Here is a 16,303-nt window from a genome sequence, read left to right as displayed (position 1 = left end):
CCGGCTTGGTGGCGGGCGGTGGCGTTACGTTTTGTCTCTGAAAAAGACGAGAGACGGGGGGTGTAAGAATGAAATGGGGGTAAGAGGTTTTGGGGGTTATGGTATATTAAAATTGTTGATTTAATCAGGGCCGCTGGATGAATGGAATCCAACGGTCCTAATCGAGTCAATAATCAAAACGGGGTCGTTTCAACCACATGGGTACTGGACCGGACCGGGTACAAGGTGGGTCGGGTCAGGATTTGTGAATGGGTTAACTTCTGGACCGTTTGATCAAGCTGATTCAACGGTCCAGATTGACATGACCAAAACGTCGTCGTTTGGTCGACGCTGGGGGCGGACCGGGTTGGGGCGAATTTGATTTGGGCTTTTCAAATTAAACTGAATTTGACCCAAAAATCTGATAAACTATTTATTATTCTTTTCCTTTTATTATTCTAGAATTCTAATAAAATAAAAAAAATCCAAACCTAAATTTAAACTTGATCAATTTATCCTAAAAATGTTAATTAATTCTAAGTAGTAATTATCACAGAATAATTAAATACCAAATCATACAATTGAACACTAAAATGCAAAGTGCATTATTTTTTATGTTTTTCTTGTAAAAATACAATTTTATTAAAAATAAAATCCTAAATTCAAAATGCTATATTTTTGTACTTTCCCATTAATTTACACAAATAAATATGTACACACAAATGCAATCAATAGCTAAAAATATCACGAAAAATTCACAAAAAAGAAAAACTATTTTATTTTGAATTTTTGGGAGTAATTTGTGTGAGGCAAAAATCACGTGCTCACATTCATTAGAAATCTTGTTTTAGGTTCCTTATTTTCATTCTTTCATTACGCTCACCTTGTAACCATGATCAGTTAATAATCAATAAGCAGTTAACAACAAACCAAATACAAATAAATCATAAGCAACACACAACTATTTTATTTTGAAATTTTGTGAGAGTAGTTCTTGTAGGGCAAAAATCAAGTGCTCACACTTCCCACGGAGTATTCAAGCGGGCAAAAATCACTCGTATCCGCTCACTTTATCTTTGCACGAAAACTCTTCGTGTTTCCGAGCAAAGAGAGGCAGCTGTGAACACGTGATTTTTGCCCTATATGAATTAATCCCATAAATTCAAAACAAAAATGAATTTTTCCATCATTTGCAAATTCGTAGATTTTTGTAGCTTTTTGTTTGCATTTGTCCACGCATGTTTAATTTTAATTAAATCATTGAAAAATACAAAAATACCATGCATTTGCATTTAGGATTTATTTTCACATTTTAAGGTTAATTATTAAATTAGGTGTTTTATTAAAAAAATAAAAATCACAAAATTGGTTTACTTTTGCATTTTTAGCCTTTTAATTATAAATCAATAATTTTCCCTTTAATTTAGAAGTAATTAATTCTTGTAAAAATTATATTAGATTTTTAGCTTAATTTAGTAAATTAATTATTTTTATGAGTTTTAATTTAAGTGTAATTAATTAAGAAGGAAAATAAAAAGCAATTGAACAAAAGAAAAGGGAAAGGGAATTTGTTCTTAAAGAAAAAAAAACTATTTGGGCCAAGACCAACAAAAAGAATCCCAAGCCCAACCTCCATCTTCTAATAACCCGCCCCCCACTTGTTAACCCGACCCGGCCCCAAATTATAACACAAACGAATGGACAACCCTAATCTCCCAAACCCAGACGTGTACTGTTCTTCTTCTCCACAAAGAACACCCGAATCCACTCCCAAAATTGCCAAAATTCGGGCGAATGAGCCTCAAATCTCTCCTCACGCGTTCCCCCTCTCCTCGTCACCACAATGTAACGGTTTCTAACGAATAGAAGATTCCTTTCAGATAATTTTTGTGCGTTGTTAAGCTCCTGATCGATTTGCTGGATAAATGGGGGTCGTGGATGGATGAAAATCAATCCTCGCCCTCCATCTGTCCCAAAAATTGTTCATAGAAGGAGATTTGCAGAGATTTTCGGGGGTGTGTGTTGAAGGTTCGAGAAAAATCAAGAGGGTCTATATAAGGTGAGCTTTTCTCTTCTGAGCAGGATTCTTTTTTTTTAGAGAGGTTTATGGGATAAGAATTGAAAAAAAAAACTGAGTCTGCTTAGTTTTGATTTCTATTAAGTCGTTTTCTGATTTTAGTTTTTGAGGTTTGTTCTTTGATTTCCTCCCAAAGCAAAAGAAACACAAAATATATATCTTGGTTTTTCTTGATTTAAACTTTCAATGATGGAATTCGATTGAGTTTTTCTGGAGATTTCGAAGCCTTCTGTTGCTGTTTGGTGGTTTATTTTCGTGTTCCTTGTCCGACTTTCATTGATTTTTCTCGAATTGACGACTTTGACGCCAGTTACTTGTATTTTGCTTCCGAACAGAATTAATCGAAGTTTAATTTTCAGGTTCATTTTTGTTTCTTTCTTTTACTTTAACTTCAGTGTTGAGAAACCAAAAATGTTTGAATCTCGTTGGACGTTACACTAATCTGCCTCGTAATGTTTGCTTCTCATTCAAGTAGTGTTTGGTCCTGTGATTGTGCTTGCTAGCTCTTCTAGACTCTTACACATATCGTAAGCCGACGTGCACTTCGAATCGTTCACAAGTAGTCGATTAGTATCCCTGTTCTAAAAGTTACTTTTAGGTGTTCCAACTATTTTTTACGGATTTCTCATCGTGTCTGCCTTGGTTGTTTTGTTTTGAACCTAACAGTTTGAGCATGAAGATTGAACTATTCGCATCAATCTTTGTTTTTCTCTCAGTATAAGGGTGCTTTCTGTTTGATTTGTAGCGATTAGGTGCAAGTAATCGATATAGGGTGGAGACCCTTGGAATCCAAGTGTAAACTGAATATCTAGTTCATGGGGATCCTTTGAGATCATAAGGCTGAATCTGTCCTAATTTCTGGCTCTGTTTTACATTCGAAATTATGAGAACATTAAATCCACTGATTGTTTGCCTTACTCCCTTTTTGTTGGTACGAACTGTGAGTGTGTTACTGACTTGAGCATCCATTCCAGTCCTTTGTATGCTCATTCTGTTGTACTCAGCACGAGCCATAAGGTTCAGGAAACTATCAAGCTGTATTGGGAATGTGTAATTGGCCCAGAATGGCCCTCACTGTTAGCCATGATGTTTCTGCTTGATACCACGCTTCTGTTATGTGATTAATCTGAGCGCTTTGCTTTCGTCAATCTTACGGATTAAAGTTTCCTTCCTCTGTTTCGTTCCTCTGTTTTGCCTTCAAAATAATTAACTTGCGAACTCTGTGAATTCCTTTCGATTGTACTAAGGCAACTGTTGTTCAACTCATGGCATCAGTTTTAGTTTTGTGCCATTTATTGTTCGAGCATGAGTTATTTAGGTACTCTGTTTGATACTATTTCACCTAAGACTATGAAGTATCATGCCTAATTTTCAATAGATGAAGTTGACGTATTAGTTTGAGTTTTAACATACCTGAAGTGTGAATTGTGCATGCTCATCGGGATTAGTTGATGATGGGCTCAAGACTTTTAAAACTCAAGCAGTATTTTCACTATGGGATTAGTTCATGGCACTACTGTTAAGTTTTGTAGAATTGTCAGTTAACCTTATTCTTCTCTACGTTGGGTTGCTTCCTCTCTAGTCTTAATCAGTTGTTTTATGGCATTTACATGTTTGTCTGTTCTGAAGTATTTGGTAATTTACTCCTCGAATATCAGTCCTCTAGAATTCAGAAATCATGAATGAAATTGGATTGGTTCATTTGATTCTATTTGTGAATTTGATCAAAGTCACACGTGGTGTAATGTCTAGAGAGAGTTTCTGACCATCTGCTGCCATGCTTGCTAGAAGTAGATAATTGTCTTTGTTATTGGGACGTGATATAACTATGACCATAGAATAAAATAAAGGGCTATATGGCAGAATTGATTGTATTGCACTTCCCAGATCCATTTATCTGAGCTTCAGTTTTTGACCCATGATTAGTGGCCTTATAGGCTCCCCAGGCCCACCTGTCTCAGCTTCAGTTTTGGGCCCATGATCTGTAACTTTAGAGGTGAGCCTATGACTTACAAATTGCTGACACAGTTGAGCCTTTCTAGCTTGGGAGGTTTGACTAAAGTTCGTTAGTCTCGAACTCTAGAAATTAAGCCATTAAAATACTCGTAGTTGCTCTAGGCCCGTTTAATATATCATTGTGATTGTGGACATGTTCGCGTGACATGATTGCGATCTCTAAAAACAAAATCGGAGTATGCGTTCGCGCAACTTTGGCCAATTTTTCTTAATAATAATAAAGCGTTATTAATTGTGGACACGTTCGCGTGACATGATTTTTGACGCACCAAACAAACGGGTACATGTACACGTGACCCGTTTCAAGATAATTTTCTTAATTTAAAAGCAGTAAGAGGCAAATGCGCATAAGTTCTAAAATGAGTAATTAAACAATTTGATTAAGCCAAGTATGATCAAAGCGACCGTGCTAGAACCACGGAACTCGGGAATGCCTAACACCTTCTCCCGGGTTAACAGAATTCCTTACCCGGATTTCTGTGTTCGCAGACTATAAACAGAGTCAATTTTCCTCGATTCGGGATTTTAAACCGGTGACTTGGGACACCATAAATTATCCCAAGTGGCAACTCTGAATTTTAAATATAATAATTTTGTTTCGATTGTCACTTTAATTGGAAAAAAACCCCTTATATCCCTTACGGGGATAGGAAAAAGGAGGTGTGACAGTGGCGATCGAAAATTAGGATAGAAGGTCAGTAGGTAGTAAAACGTATCCTCCTTACAGACCGGTAGCTTTAGTGTTACTCTAGTTCTGGCATATATTTGGACTCATAATATTACTTGATTATTGTTTGTGTTTCGGTTAATATCTCGATGTTGCTATACATGTTTCCTTTCCATGACTTGTCCATGTTTTTACATGCATTTCTTTACTATTGATATTGTACTTGCTTGAGCCGAGGGTCTGTTGGAAAAAGTCTTTTTACCTGTATAAGATAGGGGTAAGGTTCGCATACACAAATTCAACAACTTGTTTATACAGTTATATTTCGTCTTTCGCTTCCAGCCGATAGGTAGGAGAGTTCAAGTAACAGAAAACGTAATTGAAGGACCATTATGGATCACTTGTGTATGGTAGTAGGGCAAAACAAAGAAAATAGTCATTAAAAAAACAAGAATATAATCTAGAGACTCCGAGTGTTGCAGTATGGTTAAAAACCGTAGATATTAGAATATCAACAAGAATGTGCGTAACTTCACCAACTGTATGTTTTCAAGTACATGATAGTGTAATTGCTATTTGGTAGAGTAAACCAATGTAAAGAACCAAACATCCAGGGGAAAAAGAATTAAAATACATGCTACAGAAGAATACATTATGTGCTGCCGGCTATACCAAAAAAGATGGCAACAGAAGGAAAAGGGCATCACATTATACATATGTGCTGCCAGCTACACATGCTCTTAGTTATTCACATAAAAAGAAATAGGCCTACCAACACTGTGAACTATTTCATTTACAGCATCTTCAAAGACTAATTCACTGGAAGGAGTACATGGTATATCCATGATCTATGTACATTGTATCTACAACAGCTTTCTCTTGGCTGCTCAAACTGAGTATATCTTTCTCACCTTCTTCATAGGCCTGCGACAGATTGGGCAAGTACCAGCAGCTTCTGCTATCCTGTAAATGTCAATTCATGGTGTTACCAGTCATGCATGGAGTTTCCATATGCATTGAGCATTTACTTTGCCAGTGTAGATACCACCAACGACTAAGTTACTAGGAATTGGGGAAAATGCCTTGGCAAATACAGTAAACTTAGGTCATCCTCTAAGTCATAGCACAAAGTTGTATGTACCTTAACAATTTATGAATTTCCAGTTTCCTGGATCCATTTTAACTATCAACAGACTAAGACTCGAACTACATGTTTCTGCAATTTAGCTCGAAATAGGTGGGGTATTAATTTTTTTAACAAGTATAGGCAGAGTATTAGTAATAGCTAGATCTTAATAACCAACTAGATGGAGTTACTACAGAAATTTGGTGGAATGTGACCAGCTAGAGCTATCTCTTTAGTCTTTTTTCGTTCTTGTTCTCAATCACACCATTAAATCATTGGGATAAGATTCTCTTTCTTTCTTTCTCCGCTGATAAATACCATTGAACAGATTCTTAGAATTTGATGCATGCTAAGTAAAGCAGCATGCCATCGCAGACTGACACCCGAGTGCTTATGTAACCCCTAAAAAGGAAGGCAATATTACCTCGGATTGACGTACTAACTAGCACGGATCTTAATATACTAGAGCATTATGTTTAGCCTGTATTTCAGCAGGCAGTATGACTTTCTCATTTATAGTACTGGAACTCTACGGTTCTGATGATCAAAAAGACAAATCTTGGAGCAGTTTATATTGTGGGCTTCTTAATATATTGTAGAAGGATTGATCACAGTATTGCCCCCTTTCTTTCAAGGCTTGCACGAATGACAGTTCAATAAATGATATTGAAATTTGTTTGCTGCCTTGGTGAAATTTAGAACAATGAGAGGGGGATGGCAAAACAGAATTGCCAGAAAAAGGGAGGGAGCATAGAAGATGAAATGGAAAAAAGGGAAAGGAGGAAGAGCAAGATCCATAACAGGACTTGGTTATGGAAATGAGACAGACAGGCGATAGTTTCCTTTGAGGGCGAAGCTGTGACTAATTCTAAGTTGCGTCTTAGATATATGCCTATAGTACCCCATCCATGTAGCTAGAATAGTAAACCCGAACCACATTTTCTCAATGAACAAGAACAATAATGTTCAACTCTCAATGATGAAGACGAAATGCCAGAAATAAGGGAGGGAGCTAGAAGATGAAATGGAAAAAAGGAAAGGGGAAGAGCAACATCCATAACAGGATCTCTTGGTTGTGGGAATGAGACAGATAGGTGATAGTTTCCTTTGAGGGCAAAGCTGTGACTAGTCCTAAGTTTGGTCTTAGATATATGCCTATACTACCCCATCCATGTAGCTATAATAGTATCCCCGAACCACATTTTCTTAATGAGCAAGAACAATAATATTCAACTCTCAATGATGATCTTTTTTTATTAGAGGATGGGTAGCTGCGTGTCATCGCTAGCTGGTTTCTCTCATATGCATATAACCCATATTCTCTTGCAAGTACTTGGTCCTTCCTTCTTGAGTTTAAACTCAAAAATGAAGCATTTATAGTTTTTAGCGAGAGGAGTGGCATACCTTGTTCCACATTCAAAACAGGACGCATAGTGTCCGCATGGAAGAAAGAAGCAGTCCCTTGGCGCATCAAAACAAATTGCACAAAGACGGCGAATATTGCTGTTGTATTCACCATCTTTTACTTGTTTCCCTTGAGGTGCAGTGAGGTCCAGTCCATCTTCATTATACTCGTCATCTTGTGAAAGACCATCATAAGAAGAACCCCAGCTTGTGAGATCATCATCTTTGCGTGAAAGAAGAGGGGTCTGCTGAGATTCCATCGGCCCCACTGGATCTCTAGTCCCTTCCTGATGAGTGGATTGCATATTATTCAAGTACCAGAATACCAGCCAAATGAGAAAACTCATACCTCCTGCATTTTGAAAGAATGATGAATATGAAAAACTACAGGTTTTTCAATTAGGACGTCAGATTTACGTAGAAAAGAGAAATATACCTACTCCAAGAAGATATGTGATCCATCGAGGTCCATAGGAAAGTTTGACACTCCACATACCGGTAGCTGTACCCTACAGGAATTTTAAAAAGCCTAAATTCATTCGCATGAAATCTGTTCGAGTTGAGGCCAAATAACTAAACGTACTCAAATAAGGATCTCTAACAAGACAATCTATAATCCTTATAAGGATGGAGTCGTCATGACAAATTCATGTGAAATCTTCAAACACAGTAATGCAATAACTATATTAACTAGTTAACTCCATCTTAAAAATCTAGTCCCAGCAACGATTGCTTGTTTGTGATGATGGAAGCAGAAAAGTTACAGCTTGGTCTTAATTCACTCAAGTAGTCTCCATTCAACAAGTTATAAAATACACAAACAGAATTGTTAAAGTCCCGAGCTGGTTGATTAATGGGTTGCGGTCTCCTTATATGGACATGGGCAGTTCTCCCCTCGTGAGCTAGATTTTGGGATTGAGTTAGGCCCAAGGTCCATTTCTTCACATGGTATTAGTGTTAGACCCATCGATCCCGGTTGTTGTATTTCTCAATGTTAGGCCCTTGTTATGTTATCCAAGCTCCAGTTGGGTGTGCAGGGGAGTGTTAAATTCCACATTGCTTGAGGGAATGGGTTGTGATCTCCTTATATGGACTTGGCAAATCATCCCCTCATTAGCTAGTTTTCGGGGTTGAGTCAGGCCCAAGGTCTATAACTTCACGCAGAACATACTATTCCAACAAATAAATTGTGAAGAGTTCCACATCGGTGCTTTAAGGAATGGGTGGTCTCCTTAATATGGCTTGGGCAATCCCCACCTCTTGACCTAGCTTTTGGGATTGAGTTAGACCCAAGTTCCAATTCTCTATCGTAAATTAACTGAAGTTCTCAAGATTGTGTCCATATGAGGTTTAAAATTCACTGATCAAAGAAAGAACTTTTAATAGGAATAATACAAAGACTGCTAAAAAATGCAAATGTATCCTTCTCAAAAAAAAAAAAAAAAAAAAAAAAAAAAAACTGCAAATGTATTGATAGCAAAACTAGCGCATTCATATTGGGTATATTCTTTGCTGAGAGAGTTAAACAAGGAGAACTAGAAAAAACTGGTGACTTACTGGCCTTTGGGGAGGCGAAGTCAAAAGCGCAGCATTTCGACCGGCCAAAAAGAATCTCATACTACACTGTTTTCGTCTAAGGTTGCACTCGTAGTAGGCACCGGTTGTATTATAGAGCAAAGCCCTACCTTTAATATCCAAACGAACCTGTTTTGCTCAAAACCAAACATGATAAATAACAAAAAAGAAGTAAGATAACGCAATTCCAGTGCAAAGCAGGAAACTACGAACCCACACCCAAAGTAATTTGAAAAATCACGAACATCACAATTTCTTTCTACCAATTTGATTAAATAAGTGTTCATCAGGGGGAAGGAAGCTTCTACAACCATACTTGCCATGAAGCGTACTATCATAAGTGACAATTAAGACTTGGTAAAGGTACAAAGCATTCAGTTTACTTATTTGACCTGCACAACTCCAGAGTTCAAGTTGCCCACTGCCACGTAATAACTAGAGGATTTTCCTATGTCCTGGCTGATTGTGCCATTCCCTGCAGAAATGCAGTTGGTGCGATAAGCTGACTTCTATCTTTTGTGATGTACAGTTCTTACAAGACCTTTTATGCACGGACCATAAGTAACTTAGCTAGTTTTCTTTCTTACCATGAATGACATTCCATGATAATGTAGTATTTGGATATGATGGGTCCTCAAGCCACTGCGCTAGCCCTTCGCTTCCTGCAGTTCATCAACTTTTAGAGAAAAATATCTAAGTGTTAGAAAACTGAAATGGAGCTAGCACGTCAGTATTCGACTAGCTGTATTCAATACGAAGATTGAAAAGTCAGATAACCACCTTCCAAGGGAGTGAGCTACAAAGATGGTTTCCCATTGAAGGGTTGGACCAGAATACACCCCTCTGATGGACTACTTTACGAGGAAAACAAGGAGATAGATAGTGCCAGGGAACACTTGTTTTTGACCTTGGGTCTGAAAGGTGGGGACTGGGACTCAGGAGAGTCTAGCTTAGACAAAAATTATGGGTCAACTGTAAGCTAAATGATAGTACAAAGTAAAATATTCTTTGTTTTTCTGGATGAGCATCTAAGAATCAAAGATCACAATGCACTCAAGGATCATAGAAGCTATGCTGCAATAGTGAGGTGGAACGCACTCCTACCACGTTGAGGACTGTGACGAGTCCTCTACACTAGTTACATCCTATGATACTGCTAATGTGAGGTGAAAAGCCCATAAACTTGGATTGATTTGATAAGTGTTGATGCTGACTTACAGAACATCCTAGTATAGATTCAGATTCACCCTTAAACAATAAATGGGACACTAGTAAACAAAAATTAACGAAGATGAACTTACCTTGAGCAATAATAAGGACTAAAGAATGCGAACTTGAGGAATTGACACTATATGAAATGTTTATTTGAGATCCTTGATTCAAGTAATATATCCATTGCTGTAAAATCAAACATAAGAAAATTCATGTAACCATCCTCAGCTAGGTATCAGAGAGTACAGAGAAATTTAATGCCATGTCATGCCTTGTTAGTGTTTGCAGGAAGAGAGGTTTTGTAAGCTTCAGAAAAAGTTGTTAAAACATCAAGAGAAGGATTTTCATAAAACCCATACACCATTGGTCTAGTGTTTGCATCATCCATCTCTTCCACCTAGTAGGAAGACACAAATTGTTAAACAAAAAACTAAGGAAATAATAAAAATGTAGGCTAAGGATACACATTTACCTTTATATTTTCCACAAATAAGGGATTGGGTTTTATCAGGATTGAGGAATTTGGTCCAAGCTGCAAATTGGATGGTCCATAAACCCCCAGTATCAAAGTCATAGATACTGAACAAAGAGAAAACATTCATCAAGGCAAGCTTTGAAGTGTCAAACAGTGTGTCTAGTGGAAGAAAATAAACAATAAAATGGAAATGGACAAGCGTATTAATGGGAAACTCCCTATCAAAGTCATAGATACTGGAGAAAAGAGAAATTATTTCAACAAAGAAAGCTCTGAAGTGTCAAATAGTGTGTTTACTGGGAGGAAAGAAATAAGGAAAATTGTAAGCGGAAAAAGCGTTTTAGTATAGCGTGCTTCTTACATTGAATTAAAGCTTTTAAGTAAAAATAATAACAAGAGCATGCTAGCGGACCTATTAGTATAGTTAAGTGATTCACTTGCCAAATATAAGATTGCACAATGTAACAATAGTTGAACAAAGTCACATGAAGCCATCAAAATACATGATTTTTTAATCATTTGGAGCAACACACTACCATTACCAGCCAGCCGTTCTTCCCCCCAATCCATCATCAATTTACCATACTTACCTAACTGCAGTCAACTTCAGATGTCCATGAAATTCACATCCTCTAGCCAATTGTCATAAAAATTATAGTTGTTATTTTGAATCCCTGTTCATTTTCATAAATTTGTTTCATCTTAAGGCCCAACATATGAACAAGATGAGTGTCACACACATGCAGATGATAAGATAGATGTGCGTGCATACAAAATCAGACAAGATAAAAAATGATCTCACCACATCCGCCAGGAGGTGCAAGTTGTATGCATAACGAACAACATGAGAGAATGTCGTTTGAGATGGTTTATCTATGTCCTACTTAAACTTCCAAATGCAAAGGGCTATAGGTGTGAAATCATAATAATTAAAGGTTTTAAAAGGGACGAGATAGACCTACAGTCACATGAAAAAAGCTGTCTAAAAAAACCTACAATCTCTCGAAATCCATGCAGACTTAGCCAAAACGGAATGCAATAGAAGCGAAAGATCCATATGAGTGACGCCTGATAGTTCTGAATAAAATCTTAATCATATTGGCATGCTTGCATTAGGCCCAATTTTGCTCGGAACATTTTTAGTTTTTATAGATATATCAGTAGAAATGTATATGATTTTCAGCGTTAGAGATCCCCAAATTATCGAATATAGGAATGAAACAGGTCCAAGTGAAGGATGATGAGGAATTCAAATCGCCTACCTGTTTTGGTTGGGATTGAGCTGTCATACTTATTTTGTTGTAGTGATGGTCGTAGTGGTCTGTCATCTAAGAGAAAAACCATAGGCGGTCAACAAGATCAAAAGGTTTAACACCTACTGATCTTTGTCCTCTTTTGGCATCAATTTTGCATAACTAACTCAAGTTACAAGGTCCGAGACAGTAGAGTACATGATACTAAATGGCTAAGTAACCAATCTAAAGAACGAAACATAAATTGGCATGTAAAGGTGCTTATTCCAGGGAAGAAGGAGAAATGTGGAGACTCTTTGCAAAATGAGTACAGGATGTCCTTGTCGAGGAAGTCACAACGAGAAGATTGCAGGGCAGCTGGAAACTATGAATTTCTATCCTTGATACTGTTTCATTGATGCCTAGGAGAAAGATGTTGTACAGAAGAAGGGTAGTCTAGCAGTCATATAGCATTGTGAATGATGTGTCTTAGCTTGGAGTTCTCATCCTTTTTTTAGGGAAGTCAGGAGGAGATATAAGATAGTAGCTTATCAGCTTTCTAGAGGTGAGACTGCTGATCATCTCTAGGGGTAATAAAAAATTTACTTACCAAAAAAAGAGGTGCTTATTCAAGTATCGAAAGACTTCAAACTCTTTTATTTACATTTTTTCCACTAAAACTGAGGATATTCTAAGATTTAAAAAAAAAAAAAACGGGAAATAAGACACAAGTATACAAGGAAAAAAGGGCACAATGAACATCTGCAAATATGATAGGTAGTAGTTATCGGGACAGTAAATATTGAAATTTATCCTCTCTTTCTTTTTTGGTCGACTAAAGCCATACACTAAGTTTGATTTGTTAATAACTGTGTTCCATAAGATAACTCCTGCTCGCTAGTTGCCCGTTATTAAAAAATATATGATCCTAATAGTGCCAATAAATGTAACCATTGATCAGTAAACAATAAGTTAACTGAATTTTTTTTTATATTTAGCTGGTGAAAAAACAAAAATATCATCAAATTAATTTAAATATTGAGAAAAACTACCGAAGAACCAGAAAGTGAGAACAACAACTACGCATGACCAGGTATCATCTCTCGCCAACGGCACCACGGCTTCCTCATTATCGGCCGCCGGAAAATACGGCGCATTGTGAAAAACACTATTCCTCTCCGGAAACGGCAACGGAGGCCGTCGATCATCGTCGTCAATCACCGGAACTTCCTCCTCTTCTCGCGATGTCGACGCAGACGCATCGCCGGAAAATGACGGATTCCGATCTGAATCTTCCATTCTGAAAGAAGAAGAAAAACGTGAAGAACAAGTTTGGGAGAAAATAGTAGGAATTTAATTGAGAACTAAATTGAATATTATTACTCTGATGAGAAGAGTTCATGATTGAATCCAGTGGCTTCACCAATCAGTCAAACTAATTTTTTTTAATTTTTTGGGATATACTGAGATTCGGAATGGTAGCTGAAAATGAAGAATATTTAAGAGTGGCAGTTAGGTGATTACAGCCACATGCATTCCGCATTAACTTTAATTCAAACGGAAAATGACAAGTTTAAGCAAGAAGCAGCTCATTTATAGTTCTGTCTTTTTTTTTTAAAAAAAAAAAAGTCAAAATAGCATGTGCTCACAATTTTTTGGGTTGGTAATGGAAAATAGCCCGTGTTACTAAAAACAATCACTATTAAATACAAAAATAAAATTTGGATAAAATTATCCTTAGTTAAAATGCTAAATTAGAAACACCAGCATAACTCCAGAGTATTATACTTGAATTTCCACTATATTATGCTAAAGTTTTATATTTAAAAAAAAAAAAAACTCTATTATACTGAAATTTTTCTTAATTTTAATATAGGGTATATTTGTCCATATTTTATTTTCACATGAAAGCTGACTAAATTTTAATTAATTGAAATTATGATTAATTTTTAATTAGCAATTGTAAATCAAATTAATTCTAAAATTTTTTCCTAAAAAAATCGGAATTATCAATGTCAAAGTCATTGAATTATTTGTGTGAGTTCAAATATTATTTTTTTAATTTAATGAAATAAAGTTAAAACATCTAAATTATATAACTTTTAATTTGGGGAAAAGTCCAGATTTGCATATGTTGTATCTGAAGATGCTCATTTTTGTCCTATGTGGTACCTTGATTCTGTTACGACCCTAAACCCGAACCGGTCGTGGCGCATCTCGTGAAGACAAGGTCATCCAATTAAACCCAATTCATTTTTTAACCAATTACATAAAATAAAAGCAGTCTAAAACATGATATAGCAATACTAAGTAGCGGATAATGTCAATAAAGTGCGGAAGCACAACCCAACACAGCCTTAACCGGGGTGTCACAAGTCATGAGCGTCTATAGGCCATAATACAAGTCTGCTAAATCCATGTACTAGTACAAATGTTTGAAGGGAAATAGAAATGATAAAAGAGTAGAGACACTGGGCTGCGGACGTCAACAGCTACCTCGTAGTCTCCGAACGCTTGCCTGAAACTGGGGGGATCAGCACTCGAGAGCGGTACCAGTTATGCCTGAATCTGCACACAGGGGTGCAAGGAGTAAAGTGAGTACTACAACTCAATGAGTAACAAACGTATATAACGACTGAAAGTAAGAAAACATGTAAGGCACAAGACATTCTATAATGAAGCAGTAAAACCATTTAAACGCAGAAAAACAGTGGAAAGTCAAGTAAATCCTCCTTCAACCAGTAAACAAGTAATTGACAGGTAATTAAGGTAAAATAAACAAATAGAAGTTCGCCCCTTGGGCACAATATCAACAAATCCGCCCGTCAGGCAATATCTCAGAACGATACCAGCCCCTCGGGCTCAATCTCACATCACAATAAGTACAAGCGCTCACTAGGGGTGTGCAGACTCCTGGAGGGGCCCCTTACGGCCCAATCGCAATAACAAACCATCTCGTGGCATCAAATCTAGGCCCTTGACCTCATATCAATCAAGCCACCTCGTGGCTATATATCTCAGGCCCTCGGCCTCAAATCCGTATCAGTGTTTCCTCACAACTAGGCCCTCGGCCTTACTCAGTCAAAAATACTCACAAGCCCCTCGTGCAATAGTAAAACTGTGTTTCTCAGCCCAAACATCATTTAAAATATCATTTAAGTCTTAGAACTGAGTAAACATGGATGAGTATGAAAACAATGGAAAATAACATGACTGGGTTCAAGTATATAGTCAAAACAATGAGGAATATTAATAAAAATCCCCAAAGGGTTCAGATAGTTGCACGAATCCCAAATATGATATTCAACCCAAATCATGATAATAGCAAATAAGATTCAGTCAAATACGCAGTAAAATCATCAACCGAGACGGACCAAGTCACAATCCCCAATAGTACACGACCCCACGCTCGTCATCAAGCGTGTGTCTCACCTCAATATAGCACCATGATGTGCAAATCCGAGGTTTCAAACCCTCAGGATATCATTTACAATCATTACTTACCTTGAACCGGCTAAATCTCTAGCTCGCGACGCCTTTGCCCCCTCGAATCGACCTCCACGCACATCGAATCTATCCAAAATTAGAATGAGGACGTCAGCATATACTAAGGGAACGAAGCCCAAGCAAACACAATCAACAAAGGGCACAAATCCTGAAATTACCAAAACCCAACACCCTGGCCCACGTCTCGAAATTCAGAAATTTTTACACCAATAGATTCCTTATCTCCCCACGAGTTCATAAATACCAAGAACATCAAATTCCATCCACAAATGACCCTTCAAATCCCAAATGTTTGGTCTCCAATTTCAAGCCCTAGTTCTTCAATTTTAGGCTTAGATTCTATGATTTTCTCGGTGAAATTCACGTAATAATCGAGTTTTAAGTCCGAAAATCTTACCTCCCAATGATTCCCCTTGAATGCATCTTCAATCTCCTTCAAAAATCTCCAAAAACGACCAGCTATGGAGAAAATGAGCCCCAAAAATCGCAGACAAGACGAGTTAAAAAACATTCTGCCCAGGCCTTAATTTCCTTCTTCGCGAACACGACTTACATCTCGCGAACACAATGCACGAGCTTCCAGCCCTTCGCAAATGCGGAGCCTCCCTCGTAAACGCGAAGGTTAAACTTCCACTGGCCCCCACTGACTCTTCGCAAATGCGAGGGTCCACTCGCGAACGCGAAGAGTAAAAGCGTGATACAGCTGAACCTGCAACTTCTGCAATTTCGTAACTCCAAAAATGATCCGATAGACGACCCGAAACTCACCCGAGGCCCCCGGAACCTCAACCAAAGGCACCAACATATCCTAAAACCTTATTCAAACTTGTTCCAATCACCAAAACACCTCAAACAATATCAAATCACCCAAAACACATCGGATTCAAGCCAAATTTTCTAAAATCTTCCGAATTACGCGTTTGATCTAAAACCCAACCAAACCACGTCCGAATGACCTGAAATTTTGCGCACACATCCCAAATGACACAACGGAACTACTGCAACTCTCGGAATTCCATTCCGACCCCTATAT

At 37.5% G+C, this 16,303-nt stretch overlaps 1 protein-coding gene across 3 annotated transcripts; it reads right to left on the bottom strand.

Moving 5' to 3' along the window:
* Positions 1 to 5,350: 5,350 nt before the first annotated feature.
* On the bottom strand, positions 5,351 to 13,314 carry LOC107831062 (E3 ubiquitin-protein ligase APD2). Of its 3 annotated transcripts, XM_016658788.2 has the most exons (12): positions 13,147 to 13,226; positions 12,816 to 13,063; positions 11,122 to 11,205; positions 10,529 to 10,635; positions 10,328 to 10,453; positions 10,146 to 10,242; positions 9,432 to 9,506; positions 9,237 to 9,319; positions 8,827 to 8,973; positions 7,706 to 7,778; positions 7,270 to 7,621; positions 5,351 to 5,702 (listed from the first exon to the last, which is right to left on the bottom strand). In XM_016658788.2, exons 4-12 carry the CDS (start codon positions 10,628 to 10,630, stop codon positions 5,627 to 5,629), a joined length of 1,131 nt encoding a protein of 376 aa, XP_016514274.1. In that variant the 5' UTR covers positions 10,631 to 10,635; positions 11,122 to 11,205; positions 12,816 to 13,063; positions 13,147 to 13,226; the 3' UTR covers positions 5,351 to 5,626. The 3 variants fall into 3 exon arrangements, with proteins under 3 accessions (XP_016514274.1, XP_016514271.1, XP_016514273.1); XM_016658785.2 differs by lacking the exon at positions 11,122 to 11,205 and having other exon boundaries at positions 13,147 to 13,314; XM_016658787.2 differs by lacking the exons at positions 12,816 to 13,063; positions 13,147 to 13,226 and having other exon boundaries at positions 11,122 to 11,250.
* Between the last annotated feature and the right edge of the window lie 2,989 nt (positions 13,315 to 16,303).

This window comes from Nicotiana tabacum, chromosome 10 (genome assembly GCF_000715075.1).
Source record: "Nicotiana tabacum cultivar K326 chromosome 10, ASM71507v2, whole genome shotgun sequence".
In the NCBI taxonomy this organism is placed as follows: Eukaryota; Viridiplantae; Streptophyta; class Magnoliopsida; order Solanales; family Solanaceae; genus Nicotiana; species Nicotiana tabacum.
This window is presented reverse-complemented; position numbering and strand designations above follow the sequence as displayed.